The sequence below is a fragment of the Apteryx mantelli genome, chromosome 30 (genome assembly GCF_036417845.1).
Source record: "Apteryx mantelli isolate bAptMan1 chromosome 30, bAptMan1.hap1, whole genome shotgun sequence".
Lineage (NCBI taxonomy): Eukaryota > Metazoa > Chordata > Aves > Apterygiformes > Apterygidae > Apteryx > Apteryx mantelli.
The window spans coordinates 6,605,544-6,624,376 of record NC_090007.1 but is presented as its reverse complement, the minus strand read 5'-3'; the positions used below and the strand labels follow the sequence as shown (position 1 = coordinate 6,624,376).

General features: G+C 55.0%; 1 protein-coding gene across 1 annotated transcript; it reads left to right on the top strand.

The window, feature by feature from the left end:
• Positions 1 to 2,186: 2,186 nt before the first annotated feature.
• On the top strand, positions 2,187 to 14,394 carry MAP2K2 (mitogen-activated protein kinase kinase 2). Its single transcript, XM_067312749.1, has 11 exons — positions 2,187 to 2,331; positions 4,116 to 4,326; positions 6,102 to 6,248; positions 6,945 to 7,022; positions 7,537 to 7,588; positions 7,688 to 7,812; positions 9,684 to 9,897; positions 11,036 to 11,100; positions 12,032 to 12,093; positions 12,858 to 12,903; positions 13,951 to 14,394. Exons 1-11 carry the CDS (start codon positions 2,246 to 2,248, stop codon positions 14,059 to 14,061), a joined length of 1,197 nt encoding a protein of 398 aa, XP_067168850.1. The 5' UTR covers positions 2,187 to 2,245; the 3' UTR covers positions 14,062 to 14,394.
• Positions 14,395 to 18,833: the final 4,439 nt, after the last annotated feature.

The window sequence follows — 18,833 nt, the reverse complement described above, 5'->3', positions numbered from 1 at the left end:
CCGCGAGGGCTAGCCCCTGCTCTCTGTGCCTTAGTTTTCCTGCTAAGGGTTGGAGCTTGTTGGCCACTGTCTTCCCTCATTTCCCTTGGCCCGTGGCGAGGGTGTCAGCCCAGAGACACATCAGCCGCGGCACCCTCCATGCCTTGAACCCAAACTCCAGTGGAGCGGAAAAAAAACACGGGCCTGATGCCCTGGGGCGGCAACTGCACTCAGACAGCCCTGCTTTAGAGTTTTAATGTCATGGCACATATTTATGTTTTCCTGGGCATCCTCCTTCCTTACCCCAACTGGGTCCTCTTGGCCTCCAGACCCCACCTAGATGCCACCAGAACTCCTTTGTGCCACAGGGCTCCCCCATTCCCTTGCTGGTCCAGGTGTTAGGAGACTCATGGCCTGATCCTGCTATCTGTCAGCACGCAAACCCCCCCCAAGATCCCTCTCTATGGGGAGAGACACCCTTGGGAAGAGGAGAACCAGCCACGGCCTGAGTTGGGCCAAGTGGTGCAGCCAGACCACAGTGCAGAGAAGGGAAGGATTTGGCAGGGTAGGGAAGAATTTGGTGGGGAAGGGAAGGATTTGGCAGGGAAGGGAAGGGTTTGGCCTCTCACAGCTCCCCATGCGGCGGCCCAGCAGCGAGCCAGGAGCCACAGTGAGTAAGAAAGCGTGTGACCGAGGTGTGGCAAGCAGGGCGGCAAGGACAAGGCCACAGGCCCGGCAACCGCTCACTGCCTGCAGCCGTTATCTCACTGCATGCTGCACGATGCCCTCTGATTAGGCATGGCGGCCCAATCCAGTGGGGCACCTGGTGCTGGCTCGGCTTGGCCCAGCCACAGGGGCACCCTCGAGCGAGGAGTGCCCCGGCAGGGCAGGGGCAAGATGGCTCGTCCCCATGCCTGTCCTCGGGATCAGGGCGTCACAGCAGGTCCTGGAAGCCTGAGGCAGAGGCGGGTGCAGCAGACACCAAGCTGAGGGGCTTTGCCCTCAGTGAGGAGGGGGAGAGCCGGGTGAAAGAGGGGGCCGGTGGCACTGGGAACGGTGCTGGGAGCCAGGCTGGGTGCAAGGCTGCAGCTTCGCCCCTCTGCCCACCTGCTCCTGCGGTGATGCAACCGCTCCCAGCCCCGCCACCCGCCTTTATTGCCCTGCTGCTGGAGAAAGGAACCCCCTGGCACCTGAGCAAAGGGCGCACAGCTCGCCCCGGAGCTGCCGGCATCCCAGCCCCAGCACCACCCAACAGCCGTAAATCCGCCACCAGCCCCTCTTCAGCCTCCTGGGGCCACGGCCAGGAGACGCCAGACAGCTCCTCGGTGGTGGGTGGCACAAGGGTGAGGCTGTCCGCGGGACCACAGCTGCTAATTGCCCCGCTTCATTAAGGCCCTTGAACGTTACCCTCGGCCTTTGCTCAGAGCGTGGGGCTTGGCATGCGTGGAGCTGGGGAGAGCGATAAAGGGCAGGGGCAGAAAGCGCAGGGCGCGGGGGCACAGCGCAGCCGCAGCGCCCCAGACACAGGGCTGGGAAGCCTGCTGCTCGTTGGGGTTGTTAATGACTAAACGCCTGATTAACACTCCTTCCCCCGATGCATTTGAGCACTGTCCCATGTTGCCTCCCAGCTTCAAGCTGAACAGCCTGGTTCTCCCTGGCTCGGCTGGCTTTATCTCCTTGGCTATGGTGTCCATCCCCACCAGTTGCCCCTGCCGCCATCCCCCTCTCGGAGCACCCTCCGTCCCCCTTCTCCTGCTCCACATCCCTTCATCTCCTCTGTCCCGGCCCCTTCCTTCCCTCACCCCACGCCTTCATCTCCTCCCTCCGCCCTCACCCTTTCGTCCACTGTCCCCTCATGCCCTCCGCCCTCGCCCTTTCCCTCATCTCCTCTGCCGTCACCCCTTCCCTCGCCCCACGCCTTCACCTCGTCTGCCTCATCCCGTCCTCCGCCCATCCCTCATCCTCTCATCTCTCCCTCCCCTCATCCCTCCATCCCTCCCGTCCACCCTCGCCCTTTCCCTCAGCCCCGTCGCCCCCGCCCCGTCCCTCGCGCGCTCCCGCGGGCGGGCGCGCGCTCTCGCGACATCTGCCCCGCGCTCTCGCGAGACGCCGCGGCACCGCCCCTTTCCCCTCCCGCCGCTGCCCTGCCGCCGCGCGTGGCTCGGCGCGGCGCCTTCGCCCCGCCCCCGATAGACCCCGCCCCCGCGCGCGCCCCCGCGGCCATGCGGCCGCGCCCCCGCTAGGCCCCGCACGGCCCGGCGCGGCCATGCCGGCCAAGAGGAAGCCGGTGCTGCCGGCCCTCAACATCGCCCCCAGCCCCGCAGAGGGGCCCAGCCCCGACGGTTCCGCCGAGTGAGTGAGTGGGGAGCGGCGGGCGCGGCAGCGGGCCTGCGCCGTCACGGGGCTGGCACCGGGCCTGGGGCCGGGACCAGGACCGGGGCCGGGGCCGGGGCCGGGGCCGGGCCGGCGGGCAGGATGGGCCCAGTCTGGGGATGGGGTTGGAGAGCCGGGGGCGGGTGGGGCAGGACGGGGCAGGGGCTGGGGTGGGTGGAGACAGGATGGGGCTGGGGTAAAGGTAGAGGTGGGGACAGGTCGGGGCAGGGCATAGGGGCAGGACAAGGCAGGGGCAGGGACTGGGACTGGGTAGGGGTGGGGGCTGAGTGGAGGTGGGGGTAGGATAGGGCCGGGGTAGGGGCGTGGGCAGGTGGAGGCAGGACAGGGCAGGGCCGAGCTCGGCCTGGGGCAGGGACAGGGACAGGGGCTGGTTTGGGGTAGGGTAGGGGCAGGTGGAGGCAGGAGAAGGCTGGAAGGGGGCCTGGGTAGGGGTGGGGGCTGGTTGGGGTTATGGGGTAGGGGTGGGATAGGGCCGGGGCAGTGGAGGCAGGACAGGGCAGGGGCTGGTTAAGGGTGGGGCAGGGGGGCAGCACTGGTCCAGTCCCCAGCATGGCTGGGATGCAGGTGGGGAAGGCAGGGGGAGTCTGGGCAGCGCTGGCTGGGGCACAGCTGGGGGACTCAGGGGAGGTGGGGTGGGGGACCAGCCCTACAAGGGAAGAGCAGGGCTGACATGGGGAACCTGGGCTGGGGGGCAATTTGGGGGAGCGACTAGGGCTCAGGAGCAGGAGGAGGGGGGTGCAGCATCCCAGTTCCATGCGCCTGGGGTAGGGGGGCCGTGGAGTGGTGAAAGCAGGGGGACAGACAGTGCCATGGTGGGCTGGGAGAAGGCAGAGCCGCCCGTGGAACCCAAAGCCTGGTGGGCCAGGCGGCAAGGGTTTGGGTGCGACCTTACCACTCTCGTCCCACGCGCGGGACCCGCAGTGAGCCTTGGGGGGCGAGTGACCCACGTGCGCGAGGGTGGCAGAAGAGAAAGGAGAGGAGGCTCAAAGGCTGGAGCCAGGTTACAAGGCGCATAGGCCGCTGCGGCCCGAGTCTGCGCTGGGTGCCGGGAGCCCAGGCAGCAGGTGCTGGGGGAGCACAGACATCCCTTTGTGCTCAGGGAGCGGAGGGGCGGCTGGTTTGGGCAGGGTGGCCGGGCGTGTAACGGAGCAGGGGGATTTGCTGGATGCCGTGGAAAGGCCTTCTCGTGTTTCGCAGTGAAACCCAAGCTTGGCTCCCTGCGTTTGGAAAGGGAGAGGTTGCTGGTGCTGTCGCTCTCTCCAGGCTAAGCTATGCTGCCACTTTAAGGGTTGAATGATTTTTCCCCACTCCTTGGGGTTTCCTGAAACAGCTGACTGTATTAAAAAACCTCTCTGGAAGAGATGCAAGTGTTGGGCAGATATTGCATCACTGATCTTTGCTGCCCGCATGTCCCTGTCAGCAACATAGCCAAGCCTTGCATCTCTCCTGAGCTTTGTTTTAGTCTCGCTGCTATATCATGGTTTTGGCCTGATTATGCATAAGATGTTTTCTGTTATTTCCCTCTCCTTCCCTGCAATGCCAAACATTTTTCACTAAATGGTTTTGGGAATCTCTTCCCTCTGGCTTTGCTGGTCCTTGTGCCCTCCTTTCTAACCGATCATGAGCTGTGCTTTCATTTTGCCTCTGCTGCTAGAGCAAAGGACAGGACAAACCCTCTTTCTCTGGCATTGGCCTCACAGACTCCTAACAGTTTCTCCTTTCCCCTCCTTGTCTTTCTCCAGGGCGAACCTAGTAGATCTTCAGAAGAAGCTTGAGGAACTGGAACTGGACGAGCAGCAAAAGAAGCGCCTGGAAGCTTTTCTCACCCAGAAAGCCAAGGTCGGGGAGCTGAAGGATGATGACTTTGAGAGGATCTGTGAACTGGGAGCTGGCAACGGCGGCGTGGTCACCAAAGTGCAGCACAAACCCTCAGGACTCATTATGGCACGAAAGGTAACGGAGGGGCAGGTGCCTGGGGCCTGCTGGAGAGGCAAGCTGCAATAGCATATTGCCCTCATCCCAGCCCCAGGAAAGCAGGATTCAGGTGGGATCTCTCTGCACTAACCCATTCCCATGCTGAACTGAGTGTTACTACTGTGAAATTGCTTTCTGTCTTGGTTGTCAGCTCTGGAGACTCTCTCCTGCCTGCCCTGGGAATAGATGTGGCTCTTTGAGATGTCAGCCCAGGGCGGCTGTTGCGCATAACAGAGGGAGGGGAATTTGGTTTCCTGCACCTTCTTGCCAAACCTGGCAGCCAGGTAATGTTTGTGAGATGGGCTCCGCTCTGCCCTGCAAATTTGCATACAAACTTCTTCACCTGGGTTGGTAATGACTGTCCCTGCTGCCCTGAGCTGGGTTTTGTGCGGAGCCTCTCTCCCCTTGTCTCTTAGCAATCCAGCTGTTTTGCCCTTCACCGATCTCCTCTCCTGGGAGAGGCAGCACACTCCGCAACAGATCCCTGGAGTTTTGCGACACGTTTTGTGGAAATGCAAGTTTATTCTTTTTCTATCAACTAAACTGGATGGAGAAAACAGGCAACAGAGTCCTAGGCTGTGGCTAATGAGGACTGAAAATTGCTGGTGGAAATCATAGAGAGGATTCCCTGTGAGCACAGCAGCTCCCCTACTGCAAGCCCAAGCATTCAGCTGCTCCTGCACAGACAAGAGAAATTTGTGTGTGCCAGGCTGACTTCTCAGCTTCCATTTAATTGATCCCCAAGATAGTTCCAAGCAGCCTTGCAAGTCTATCATGACAATGGTTTCTCTCAGACATGGGTTTATGGGAGTCATCTCTTATTGTGACGCTCTGTAATAGAAAAGTAGGAGATGTTTTATCTGCCTGTTAGAAAAGCCAGTGCTCAGTGAGGGAATAGCACAACTGCTAATCCACAGGACAGCTTCCTTGAAAGTCTCTGTTCCCACCTGCTGTGGGAGCAGTTTACAATGTAGTGGTAAAGCTCAGTGGGTCGCATGAGCAAAACACATTTCTCTAGGCCGCTTCCCTTGGAGCTGACATCTCTGAGGTCTTCTGTTGTGGCATTTGATTTGGGAGCATTAAATGTAACTGGTTTTGAAATTATTGGAGCTCAGTGTTTGGAAACTGAAGCCCAAGGCAAGCTGCAGCATTAGGCAGCACAGTGCTGTGCGTCCCTGCAGAGACCAGCCTTTGTGGCCCTGTAGGAAGGACAGAAGTCCCTGGTGATGGGAGTCTTAGAGTTTACAGTAACAGTAGCTGCTTTTGTAACCTGGCATTATGTTTTCTAGCCTCTATGGCTTCCCTACCCACATCTTCATTAGCTGACTCTACATGAAGCCCAAGAAATAATGCATTTGGTCTTTCAAGTGCATAATCTTCATGTTTTTTACTTTCTGTGGTTTCCTTGATATTAGAACACCTCTTATATTCTTACAACACCTACAGAGCTTGAGAAAATGTTGTGTGCTGAGTCAGATCTGCACCCAGCTTCTGAGTTATCTTTCTGCTCTGTATCCTGTGCCATCTCAGTATGTTACTTGGGCCTGCAGTTGCTTCATTTGCTAACAGGCTGTGCAGCATGCTGGTTGTTCCCTTTATCCTTAATATTTAGTTTGCAAACAATAAAGTCTAGGTCAAAGCAGAGCTTCCTCGAATGCTTTTTCATTTCTTTCCAGCACTGAGGACATGCTCACGTGGTCCCATAGTTTTTTTCCAGGTACTATACTTTGATCTTATTTTTTCTTTCTTGGCAGCTGATTCATTTAGAAATCAAACCGGCCATCAGGAATCAGATTATCCGTGAGCTGCAGGTGCTGCACGAGTGTAATTCCCCATACATTGTGGGTTTCTATGGAGCCTTCTACAGTGATGGGGAGATTTCCATCTGCATGGAGCACATGGTGAGTCCACATTCCTCCTCTGCAAATTGCTGCTCCCCACTTCCATGTTCTGAGTCAGATCTCCCCGAGATTGAATTGCAGGCAAAATGGAGAAGCCTGCCGGCGCTCTTAACTGGCAGCTGCAATGACTTCTTGCTCTGGCTGCTTTGAGTGCAGCAAGGCCATTCAGCTCCTGTTAGGAGCTGCGCAGTCCTCCTTGGGCATCTAAATGATGGAGAAGTCCGCTTTCTGGAAAGCGGAAGCAGAGGTTTGGGGGCTGGCCAAGCGGAAATGTTGTAAACCCGCCACTCTACAGAACTCCCTGAAGTGCAGTGTGCATTTTCTGTTGTCTCTGGCAGGGAAGAATGTTGTTTCTCCTCCAGATCAGTGCTGACAGCATCATCTTTGTGTTGACCTCTGAGTTTCGGAAAGCATGCTAAAAACTAACAGCAAGAAGTAGAGATGATGGACGACAGCATTAAAATAGTTTTCAGTGAGTCAGTTTTAACAGAGAAGTTTAAGCTCAGATCATCAGAGATCTTTTTCCTTGTAATGGGACAGTTCTTGGTACCAAATTGTTGCTGACAGCTGAGCTGGGATTCTGTGTACTTCTCCTATACCAGTTAACCTCAGTGGGCACGCTAAACTGTATCGCCAGCTACTCTGCTTTTTTGCTGGGCTTTGGTGTGTTAATAATTTCTTTGTTCTTCATTTAAGGATGGTGGCTCTCTGGATCAAGTGTTGAAAGAAGCCAAAAGAATTCCTGAGGAGATCTTGGGGAAAGTCAGTATAGCGGTGAGTTACGCTTCAGGCTTCCAGAAAGTATTTGCTGGGCACTTTTGGGGAATGATGCTTGTCCTGCCTTATATGGGGGAATGAAGAAAGCCTACTATTACTTTTCTGTCCTGAACTAGGGTAATAGGCAGTGGTACATGAGTGATGGGAAGGAGGAATCTATTTCCAACCACTTTCTGTAGCTCTGGCCCCTTGCAGTGAGAACACTGCACCAACCGGTGTTGGCCTCTCCTGGAAAAGTTTCAGGTGAAACTTTCTTGAACAGTAAACCCAAGGTTTGCGACTGACATGGTAGAGGTTGTTTTGCTCTCTGAGCAGATCTAAACAACAGCCATTGCTCACTCTAGTCCATGGTGATATATTGCAAAACCTGAAACACTTAGTCACTACAGGGAGGCTTTCCTAGTGAAGCTGCAGTATGGCAGCTCCCGAAGTTTATGCAAAGTGCCCTGCTGAAGGGAAAGCACTTCCCTTCCTAGCCTCTTATTTCATCCCGTCTTTGGTTTCGTTGTAGGTTCTGAGAGGTTTGGCATATCTGAGAGAGAAACACCAAATCATGCACAGAGGTGAGAGGAGGAACCTAAAAATAACTTCTTGTGGTACAAGAGCCCTGGATTATTTTTACCTAGCATTGTGTTAACGCTCTTCTCTTTTGCTGTTCTTAGATGTGAAGCCCTCTAACATCCTGGTGAATTCCCGAGGAGAGATTAAGCTGTGTGATTTTGGGGTCAGTGGTCAGCTCATTGACTCCATGGCAAACTCTTTTGTGGGAACTAGGTCCTACATGTCTGTAAGTTCCTTTCAACTTTCGGGTGGGTTTTTACAACTTGGGTTCAACTCAACTTGGGGTGAGGGTTAAGCACTCTTACAGTATTGGTGTGTAGTGTCCCATTCGGTCACAGTTTTGCTCCGTGTTTCCACCCTCACCTGGACTGTCCTGTCTGGTTTTGGGCACTGTCTGACCATGCCCATTTATCAATATCATATGCTGAGGGTTAGACCAGAGGACGCTTGTCCTGTGTAATAGAAGCAAGTGCTACTGTCTCATCCTGAGGAGTCAGTGTCCTGTCAGGTCATGGTTTAACAACCTTCTCTGCTTCACCTGAGCTGCGGTAGCTGTCAGTGTGCTTGTAGCCTGCAGCTCGCCCGAAGTAATGGGACTTCCCTCTACTCTCGCTGCAGCAAAGCCAGCTGAGAGGCCTGCAGGCTGGAGCTGGCTGCGGTGCTGCTTCCCAGCAGTTACCGCAGGGCAGCGAATCAGCTCTGACCTGTGCCCAGGCAGTGGTGGCGTGTGTGGAAGCAGAGAGAGACTTGCAGAGAAAGAAGTTCTGATCCTACAGATACTTCCAATTTCTTCAGCTGGTTGTGGGTTCAAAAATATCCTCTCCTCTTTCTGTAAGTGAAAATCTATCCAAATGCAAGAAATAGAGTGCTCTGATGAGGAGGGGACACTGACGCTGATACACACACCTCCTCCACTGTTCTATGTGTGCTAGCCTGCCAAAGGGGTGTCAAACCTGTATAGTGCAGGTGCACTGCAGAAAGAGCTGGCTGTGCCTCCTCTTTAAAAGAGATTCATAATCAGCATTAGCCCAACTGCAGAATGGGGAAGAGTTTGGTTTGGAGGTCTGCGGAACCACGGGTTATTTGATACCCTTGGGCTAATGCTGTATATCCAGCCCAGTGTGGTGGCAGTGACAGTGCCGTGGACAGTGTTGGGTAGACTCCCCTGTGCCCAGAGGGACTCTGTGCTCTGTCTCATGTCCTTGGCTTTCCTCACTTTCAGATGCCGTAACAATAAAATTACCTCCCAGCTAGCGCTGGGCCCCCAGGTCCTGCTGGCTGCAGAGCACTGGGTAGGGTGGGTGTCTGCTCCCCATGTTGCGTACGGTCGTGGCTGGGAACCAGCAATTGGTTATTAGGAAAGTCATCAGCCTACACTACTGTACAGAGCTCTGAGCTGCTCTTGTATTTTGGGAACAGTTATTAAAGTACAGTTATAGTTAGACAGTGTCTATTTAAAAGCAGCGTCTCCTTCACGCTCAGCCATTGGCTCTGCACAGCTGACTCAAAGCTACCGGTGTAGATGACTTGTGTTGATTTTTTTGCAGGGGTAAGAGGCTAGACTGGATTTTCTGCTCCTCAGATTCCTCTTGGGATTTAAAAGGAATGAGCAGAAAAAATATTTTTTTGGTTAACTGAGTTCATCAGATCTCAGCTCACTGAGAAATAGACTCTTACTGTGTACTCTGGACTCCTGAGTATAACCAATTGTAAATGCTACTCAACCATAGCTGTTGATTAGATGTGTACGGGTGCTTTATATTTGCACACGACCTTTCCAGGAAAGGGACCCCCACCCCGCACACACTTCCTCTGCACACATTAATGCTTCTGGCAGCCTTCAGGAGTCTTGGGCCCTTGGAGGACTCCTGCTCGTAAAAAGGATGCTTCGAGTTTCCATACAGCTTTGCCCCTGCTGCACATCAGCCCTGTGGGGGAAGTAATATGGCTTGTAAGAGCCAGACCTTTCCCTTGGAGAGGGGGGTCAGGGTATAGAGTCTCAGTTCAATTTCAGGATATGATTTTTATATTAATCTGCATACTGAAATGCTGCATCGTTACTAACATTTTTTTTTTTCCTGTGGTCTTTCCTTCTAGCCTGAGCGGTTGCAGGGCACCCATTATTCAGTCCAGTCTGACATCTGGAGCATGGGTCTGTCGTTAGTGGAGCTGTCTATTGGAAGGTACCCAATCCCCCCGCCAGACTCCAAGGAACTGGAAGCAATATTTGGCCGTCCTGTGGTGGACGGGGCAGAGGGAGAGTCTCACAGCATCTCGCCGCGGGCCAGGCCCCCAGGACGCCCCATCAGTGGTAGGGGCTGTCGTATGCATTGAAAGCAACACGTAGATGTGGGGGCGAAGGGGTTGAATGTTGTTTGCGTGGCTGGGTTAGCAAAAGGCAATTTTAGATGAGGTTGGGGAGGGGGTGGCGAGTGTTTCTAGGGAGGGCTCTTGCATCACCCTTCTCTGCAGAGCAGACTAACCTGTGTAAGTGCACCAGCAGAATCCACTCCTACGGAGGAGTTTTGTAATTCCTTACAAATAGACATGGGATTCTGGTCTTGTGTGGGGAGCTGAGGCTACTGCTTTCAGGATACTGTGAAGGAACAGATTTGGAGTGCTCAGCCAGGATGTATTAAGGGTATAGTGTTTTGATTTGGAAGAGGTCAGTTTATTAGGGTGCCATGGGTTCCTTTAGCCCATGTTGTGGCCCACAAAAAGGCCCAAAAAATCAGGGTAGCGAGCTCTTTGTGGGATCCAAGTTGTAATTGTCACCCTTCCAACAGTACAATGTTCTTTATGTCTATTCTGAGCTTCCCTTTTGGGAGGGAGGAGGGCTGTTTTAGGTGCCGGTGAGGCAAGCTCAGGCCATACAGCAAAGCTGTCTGTGTTGGAGACGCTACAGGCCTTGGCAGGGTGAACTGCCCCCAGGGTGTGGACCCCTTTGAGGAGATGCTTCGAGGGGCAGTTGATCACGGCCCGTGTTGCTCCTTGGGCTCTGCCCATGCTGCCGAAAGACTACTTTCAAGCTAGGGCAGCTTTACTGGGAACAACTTAGCTGGGAGCTCTCATGAAACTACCAAACTTGTACAGGCCTCGGCACAGCAGTGCTTGGGTGATGTTGGAGGCAGACTTCATTTGACCCATTTGTTTGGAAGCAAAAGGCTCTGCAGCTGCTTCCAGTCTGCCAAGCCGTATGGTCTGGTACTCTCCACGCACTTCCAGCTAGGAAATAAATCTGGCCTATAGGACTGGTGATAGAAATCCTGAATTTCGGAACGTTTTTTGGTTTTCTTTTGTTATTTTTCAACCACAAGTTAGTTCCCAAGTTGGTCGCCTCTGCCTCTCCCAGCAAAGCCCCACAACACACATTCTGTTCACTTGAAATGAAGCCCTTCACTGTCCCTGAACAATATCTCACCATTATTTCTGTCATGTTAACCATGCAGGCTATGGGATGGACAGCCGGCCTGCAATGGCCATCTTTGAACTGCTGGACTATATTGTTAATGAGGTGGGTATTTCTTTGCTGCCAGCTCTGCCAGGCTTCTCTGAGGGTACCAAGGGAGGGCGTCATGCCTGCTCTGCTTGCTCAGGATAAGCTCAAAAACCTTTGCTTGCCAGTTAATAAGAACTGAAGGTTTCAATAGAGCCTCTCCGCTGAGTTACATTGAAATCTTTTGCTTGTCCCCATTCCCTGCTTTCTCCTCCCATCTCTTTGTAGCACAAAAACACCTCTGGTTTTGGAATAAGGCTCTGCAGGTGGAAGTTTGTAATACCCTTGAAAGTAGCAGCGGGAGAGCAATGAGGAAGGGGAGCTCTTGGGTGTAATGACCTGTTCCTTCTGCAGTCAGCCATTTTGAATGCACTCCTCTCTAGATCTGCCAAGGACGAACGCTCCCTCTGCGCAGACGCTGAGGTCGCACGTGTCTTCTCAGATCAAGGCCTTTGAATAAGGGTGATCCGAAAGTTGGCCAGTGCTAAAATCCCAGACTGAAGTGTCTTGCCAGTCTTTCGTGGCAGGATCTGTCCAAGCAGGGCGTTGATGAGTCTGGGGAAAGAGCAGCTTCCCCTTTTAAGGTGGTAGGAGTTGGCCTCTAATTACTGTTTTTTTGGAATGCTTTCATCTACCATAGGTGTTGACGGAGCTGGGATTTGCAAGGTTGGATCCAGAACTCTGATGCTGCAGTTTTGGACTGCCAGCTTTGGCAGTAATTCAAAGCTGCCACCCCCATTTGCACTCTGGTGCTGGGGCAGCAGTTTCCTGCCGGCCCTGCCATGTGCTGCCGGAGTAGAAATGGAAGGTAGCAGTTTCCTGGTTTTAAAGGGTAGTTCTCAGGAGAAAGGTGGTTTCGGAGCCACAACTTTTCTGTGGTAGGTGACATTGAGCTTCTTAACCCACTAACACACAGTGATGCAGAAAACCCTTTTCCTTCTTTCCACAGCCACCTCCCAAGCTGCCGAATGGAGTTTTCACGCAAGATTTCCAGGAGTTTGTAAATAAATGGTAAGGATTTCTGCTTACAACTGAGTGTGGAGACCTGTATGTACTCGCTAATGGCTCAGCAAGCTCTGTTTCCAAGCAAAAAATATTCAGCATAACCCAGTGTTCTCCACGCTCTTTAGGCGATCTCTCCCTCTTCTGGCTGGCTGCAGTGACCTGTGTTGTGCTGGAAACTCCTTCCTTGTGAAGGGTTGGAATAAAAGCAGTTTATTTGTGGTTACGCTTTGCACTATCACTGCAGCCTCCAAACGTGACCTGTGCTCCAACGTGGCAGTGAGACAGCAGGGCAGATTGTTAGGGGTGCTGCAGGCGCAAGTTTGATGGGGCCATGCTGTGGCTGGAGGTTTTGGCCGTGACTCAGTCTGCAGTCTTGCAGGCACCAGGCCTGCTGTTGATTTTTGAGACTCTCTGATACTGGGGACCTACATGAATATACTGCTGCAGCCCCCCTTAAAGCAACAGTGCAAAATGGACATTGCAAAATCATAATCCCTGAAAAACAATAGGTCCTTTTCTCTGTTTGCAGGGGTCGGGGAGGGAGCAGTTCATCCACAGTCTAGAAGAGATGGATCTTACAGCTCCGCCTAAAAGCTGGGGTGTTAGAAACGATGCTTTCTGAGCCATTTCCGTGCTGCCAGTCTCCTGGGGAAACCAGACAGAAGGACGGGTGGTTTTCAGTGAAGCTGGAGACCTCTCCAGCCAGATAAGCAGCTTCTCACAAGAAGTGTCTCAGTGCTGGTTTTGCTCTTTTGTTCTTCTCATTTCAGCTTAATTAAAAATCCAGCAGAACGGGCAGATCTGAAGATGCTGATGGTAAGTGGGGAGAGCAATTTTCTTTCTACAGTGGGTGGCACCAGATCTGCAGACTGCTGCTCCATCCCATCCCTCTGTGCCTCCTTTGCTCAAAAGCCTGGAAACTCCCCAGCTGAGCCCAAGAAGGGCCAAACAAAGCTGGGGAGAGAGAGTGACTCACTTACCTTTGATTCAAAGGTAATGATGTTATCTAGCCCATGCTGAGTCTCTGCTGTCCCTCCCCAGCAGAGCCCAGGATGGGAACGGTATGGTTCTAACACCATCCAGTTTCTGAGAAGGTGCCTGGGACAGGCAGAGGAGTCCAGCTTATCCATGTTAAGCCCAGTTTTCCTCCTCAGTGTGATGCTGAGCTCCAGCTGTGTGCTCCCTGCCACCCTGGGCAGCGGGCAGTGGTCCTTGTGATCCCAGCTGCCAACCTGCACAGGCCACATGCCCTTGCGCGAAGGTCGCCCTGTTCTGCCCTTCATCTGTTACCCTTGGGGGAGTTGTCCCCAAGGCAGCAGTGTTTCCTTCGAAAGGGCAAACGAAACAACTGCATTGAGCACAGGAGGGCTCCAGCCCCAAGCCCACACCTTGCTCTGCCGGCCTGTCTGCAGAGGCAATACGGTCTGCTGCAGGCTTTGCTCTCTCCTTTAACTCTTCGTTATGTCCCGTGCGTGTGTATCAACCGATCAGAGCGCTGCGTGGCCAGTGCTTGTGCCAATGCACTGATCAAAAACCCAGTCACGTGGCTGAAAATAACATATACTTAGAAATTGCTCTCAAAATGTGGTTGCGCTGCCTGAGAGCAGTCTGAGTTGCAGCACCGGGGATCTGTTGGCCTTGATAGGGACCTGTCCGCAGCAGGGACCTTTCTGGGCTTGGAGGGGGTGTTGCCTTGGGCCGATGCCAGGCAGCAGTGTGAAGCTGCCCTGAAGGGTTAGAGCTTTGAGAAGGGATTGGGGACAGTTTTTAGTGTCCGCTTGCTATTGTGGGGAATCAAGGAAGGTCCAAGGAGCAGCAACGCGCTGAAGAGATGTTCCTAACCCTGCCTTGTTTTTATTTCAGAATCACACCTTTATTAAGCGCTCCGAAGTGGAAGAGGTGGATTTTGCCGGCTGGCTGTGTAAAACACTGCGGTTAAACCAGCCCAGTACTCCCACCCGCACTGCCATGTGACCGCCGAGCTGACCGCCTGGTGTCAGTACATCTGCCTATCTGTCACCATTTCCTGCCCTTCAGTAAATGACAGAACCACCCTTCTTCCTTGTCCCTGGCCCCTTCTCACCTCACGTCCAAACGGCAAAGCACCATCACTCGGAAATGTCTGCCAGCTGACCCCCGAGAGCGAAAACGGGCTTCATTTCTTTTGGTTTGGGGGTGTTCCAGGCCTCCGCTCCAGCTCCAATCAGTCTCTGGAGCTCCTGACACTTGGGAAACGTGGTGCTGCTTATGTTAATTTTTCTCTTTTGGAAACATGTTCACTTGGGTTAAAAAAAATAATAATAATCACGTGTGCGCGCTTGCGTGTATGTGTGAGAAGGTGGCAGGGGTACGGGGATGAGGGATTGGAGATGTTTCATCTCCTTGGTTTTTCGTGTGGGCTTGAAGGTGGTTAGCAGAGAAATCTGTGCCACTGGGAAGGGAGAAACCTCCCGGGTCGGAGCAGCCAGCTGAGGGGCTCGTCCAGGCCCCAAAATGGTGCCGTCGTCTCGCATGTACTGGCAGAGAGCAGGGGAGGCCATGGGCCTCGCCGAGAGCTCGCTGGGGGACGTTGGCAGGTGCACTGCAAACCCAGGGAGGAGGTCTGGGGTATTATTTTTAGCTTAGTTAGAGAAGAGTGTAGCAGGGAATTCTCTCCCACCCTCTTCCAGCCGGGTGCCTGGCTATGCCCAGGAGGGCTGGCGGTCAGTCCACGGGTAGAAGAGATGTGTGTTTTTTGTTTTTTAAAAAATGGTCGTTTTTAAAGCCTATTCTTGTCATGCACTGGATATTTAGTGAATTGTCTTGATCTGTTGGACTTCAGGCCGAGCTCTCGGCTTGTTACGGAAGAGAAATAAGGAATAAGCTGCCCTGTAAGGGGCTTGGCAATCCTGGCTGGCCCCCGGAGCGGCGCAGAGCTCCCGGGGCTCTCCGTCGGGTCTCAACTGCACCTCGGAGCTTGGCAGAGCCCGGGAGTGTGCCCTGCTCCTTACTGCTTGGCCTCGGCGGGTTTTCGGCACTCGTTGCGGGCGTTCAGCGGGGCCTTGTGTGAGCCACATGAGAGAAGTGGGGAGATGCGGATAAGCTCAGCTGCATGTTCCAGTCTGCTGGGAGGCAAATGAAACCCACCCAGCAAGGCTCGCTTTGCCCGGGGCTTTGGGAAAGGGGGTTTTCCAAAGGGTCTCTAAGCTGGACTGACGGTGTTTTCAGGTCCCTCTTTGCCTTTGCAAAACTCCCCCGGTGGCACCACGCCAGCAAGCACCCAAACCTGAGCTGAGCACCCGCCCCAGCGCAGCCCACTCTGCTCCATGGAGGAGCTGGCCGCGGCGCTTGCACGCTCTGCAGCGGTGCCTGAGCTGCTTCTCACCCCGGTCTGGCACCCGGCATCGCGGCAAGGTGTCTCTGCCATGCGGGTCTGCCCATGGGGACGGTGCTGGTGGTTGTGCGGCAAGGGTAGCTGTTCGCTGCCGTTGCAGGGCAGCCCCCGAGCCGATCTGGCTGCGGAGCCAGACAGCAGCTCCCCGCAGCGCTGCCCTGAGCTGGGTTTGTCTTGTGATTCTCAGCCATATTTTTATATACATATATATACATATATATATATATGTATGTGCATGTATATAAAAAAAATGGTTTTCTTCCTTTCTGGAGTTTGCCAAGTGAATATATCGGATATTTCCCTCTGTTAGGGCAGATCTGGTTCTTATTTCCTTAAGGGAAAGGAATCAAAGCTTAAATAACGTAAAACAGGCTGCTCACTTCTTACCAAATCCTGCTTCTCTTGAGCTGCCTCTAGCGTAGCGAGAGATTAGGTACATACCTTAACGGCCGCCGGGCACGCGGGGAGGCTGGCTCTGGCGTTGGACTTCGCCGCAGGGCGGGCGTGAGGATCTCGTGGCTGGGGTCAGCCCCTCGTGCTGTGTCGGGCTTTATTCTGTTTAAACATCCCCCTTCTTTTCCCGTTCGATGTAGAAACAAGCCATAGGGGCGGCTCGTTCCCTTGCCCTCCCCGCGTTGCAGCCCCGGATGGTGAATCCCCAAGCTGCGGGGGTGAAGGAGCTAATGGAGGGGGGGGGGGGGATTTGCGAAGCTTGATGCTTTTTGTTGTGTTTTCCCTCTTTTGGGGCCGCTACTGCATTTGAACAGGTTCTCGCCCTGTCGGGTCGGCAGCCCATGTGTCCCCATCCGCCGCACTCGGGTCCTCCCCTTTACCCACTGCAACATCCCCCTGAAACGGGGGCGCGTTGACGCGGGACCTGCTAGCTCGCGCCAGCCGTGTTGTGTCACCCCTTCCCTCTCCTCCTCCCCGGCAAAGGGTGAAATGGCTGCGTCAAGCCGGAGCTCGGCGCGAGCGAGGGGAGGCAGCATCCCCGCTGTGGTCAGTGCCGTTTACACCGCCGCTTGCGATTCGGACGCGCTGCCTGTTTCGACAGCAAAATAGGGGGCAAAAAGTCAAAAACCCGAGTGGATCGTGCTCATTTTCTCGAGTCGGTGCTGCAGGCACCGATGCTCCTACATTTTGAAAACCTTTTTTTTAACCCCAGCGTTCCCTGATTTTTTGATCCGGATTATAAAGGGCTTTCCTTTCGCAGGTCCTGGAGAGGCAGTGCGCTCAGCCAGCCGGCCGGGGGGCTCCGCGGCCCTTTCCGCCTGTCTCCCGCCAGCCGGACGGAGGGGACTGCGCGCTGGCTTCTGCTTCCACTCCGGTAGGCAGGAAAGTAGAAACAGAGGCAGGATCCATCTGCTCCGGCAGCCTGTAATTAAGAGAAGGAGACCAGGTAGGGTTTAACAGCCCGAACAACGTCTTTGCCTGTGACGGCCAATAAAGATTTGAGACCTCGAATCTGTGGCGGCGTTCATGGGCCTGGTCCCTGCCCCGAAGCCCATTTTCTCGTGTCGGAGTGCTGCTCTGTGCCGAGGAGTCAGGATAAACATCCCGCTCCGAAGCGTCAGCCGAGCTGGCGGCGAGCAGCACGATGGGTCGCGGGCGGCTGCGCTGGGTTGGTCACATGGGATTCAGGAGGTGCTGGGGCAGGGGCGGTTATTCTATTTTGCCTCTTATCTAAGTGAAAGGGAGTTGGACGATTAAAAAGCTTTAGGGTATTTTGGGGTTGTTTTGCTTTGGCACTTGGTTTTTGGAGGAGGAGAAAGTGTATTGAGTGTTTTGTTGGTGCAATTTTTTTTAACTTGATATTTTCATCATGGAGGAGAAAAAAAAATAAAATAAAATAAATGGCACTTTACATTTACAGGCCTTTGCTCTTCTTGTTTCTATCGCAAGCAGGCTTAACCTGCGCTGAACTGAAACCTGAAACTTAACCTTGGTGTGAGCAAACCCCAGCAACAGCCCGGGGGTGAAGGCTGGAGCTGGGGTCCCACCACCGCCAGCCTGGGCCACAGCTGGGATGATTCCCAGCCGGAGCATCGCTGGGACCAGCCGCGGGCTGTTGCCGCCTTGCCCGTTCTCTGCCTCCAGGGGAAGCAGGAGCGAACTGAATTACCGGTGCAGCTCCTGCCTTAGCAGCGAGGGCTGTGGTGGCTGAGGAAGGTGCGTGTGGCCCTAAATCCCGGGAGTCGGGGCGCGCGTGGGCTTCGCCCCCTCCCAGGCAGCGGATCCCAGGGCAGTGGCGCCTCTCGAATATTTGGGGTTGGTCGCTTGAAGGAAGGGGAGGGGGGAGACTGTACCTGGAAGGGGTAAATTTAAGCATGTCAAAAAAAGCCTTTTGTTTTGTAAAATTATTCAGGTGCTGAATGGAGCTGGGCGATGGGGATGGGGGGGAAGCAGCGTTTGACGCCCATCTCCGCTCGCTCACTGGCTCCCACACTGGCACGTCCCTGTGCAAAACCCCCCCCTCCCACGGTTGCGGGTCCGGCTCTAGGGCGGGAGCTTCCTGGGCTGTGGGGCGACAGCCGTGGTCTGCGGCGCTGGAAGGGGCTGCCAGCAAGCAAAAGCAGCCCATGGGGGCCAGGGGGAGCCTGATGGCGCTTGCCATAGGGGCAGAGACTGGAACAAACTCATTTTACGTGTGGGAACCACATGCTTTTCAGTTGCCTCGGTGGGAGAGGCGGTGGCATTGGGGTTTTAACGGAGCCTGAATGCCGCAGCGAGCTGGGGTGCTGGTGGGGGAGCCCCAAACGGAGCTGCACTGGGGCTGCTGCTGGCCGCCCCCGCACAGGGCCCAGCTCCGGCATGAGCGTTGCCAGCAGTGCGAGCACGCGGGTTTTTGGTGGTGCCCCCAGCTCCAGCTGCGGGGGCTGCGCGAAGGGATTCAACCGCCCCAGGGCCGGGAGAGCTCCCGATCTGTCTTGCAAAGGGTTTGGGGGCCATTTTGGGGCCTCGCCATGGCGCAGGGAGGGCCGGAAAGCGGCTTTCCGGCGGGGACCGCCCCAGGGCCTCGTCTGTCGGGTGCAGGGGGGGCGTTTCGGGCGCTCCCTGGGGCCCACGTCAGCACAGGGGCAGGCGGCGGCAGAAAGCGAAAGCGAGCGCGTGGCTGCGAGCGCGTGGCAGTGGGCGCCGGGGGGTGCAGCAGGTGCCCGGGGGGCTCTGAGGCGGGTGCCGGGGGCACCCTAGGGTGCTGCCCCCCACCTCTCCCAGGTGCAACCCCCGGAGGCACCTTTGGGGCACCTGCTGCAGCCTCTGCGCCCCAGTGCTACATTCCCCATGCACGCAGAGCCCCCCCTCCATCACAGCTCAGCTCACAGCCTGTTTTTCCTTCCTTCGCTGCCTAGTTTCCCCATCTGCAAAATGGGGC

What these genes read in the sequence shown, in the direction of transcription:
- MAP2K2 (XM_067312749.1), top strand. Translation starts at nt 2,246, where the DNA reads ATGCCGGCCAAGAGGAAGCCGGTGCTGCCGGCCCTCAACATCGCCCCC. An exon ending in TGGACTATATTGTTAATGAG is followed by an intron (nt 11,101 to 12,031) that starts GTGGGTATTTCT and finishes TTCTTTCCACAG; the next exon opens with CCACCTCCCAAGCTGCCGAA. An exon ending in CAGATCTGAAGATGCTGATG is followed by an intron (nt 12,904 to 13,950) that starts GTAAGTGGGGAG and finishes TTTTTATTTCAG; the next exon opens with AATCACACCTTTATTAAGCG.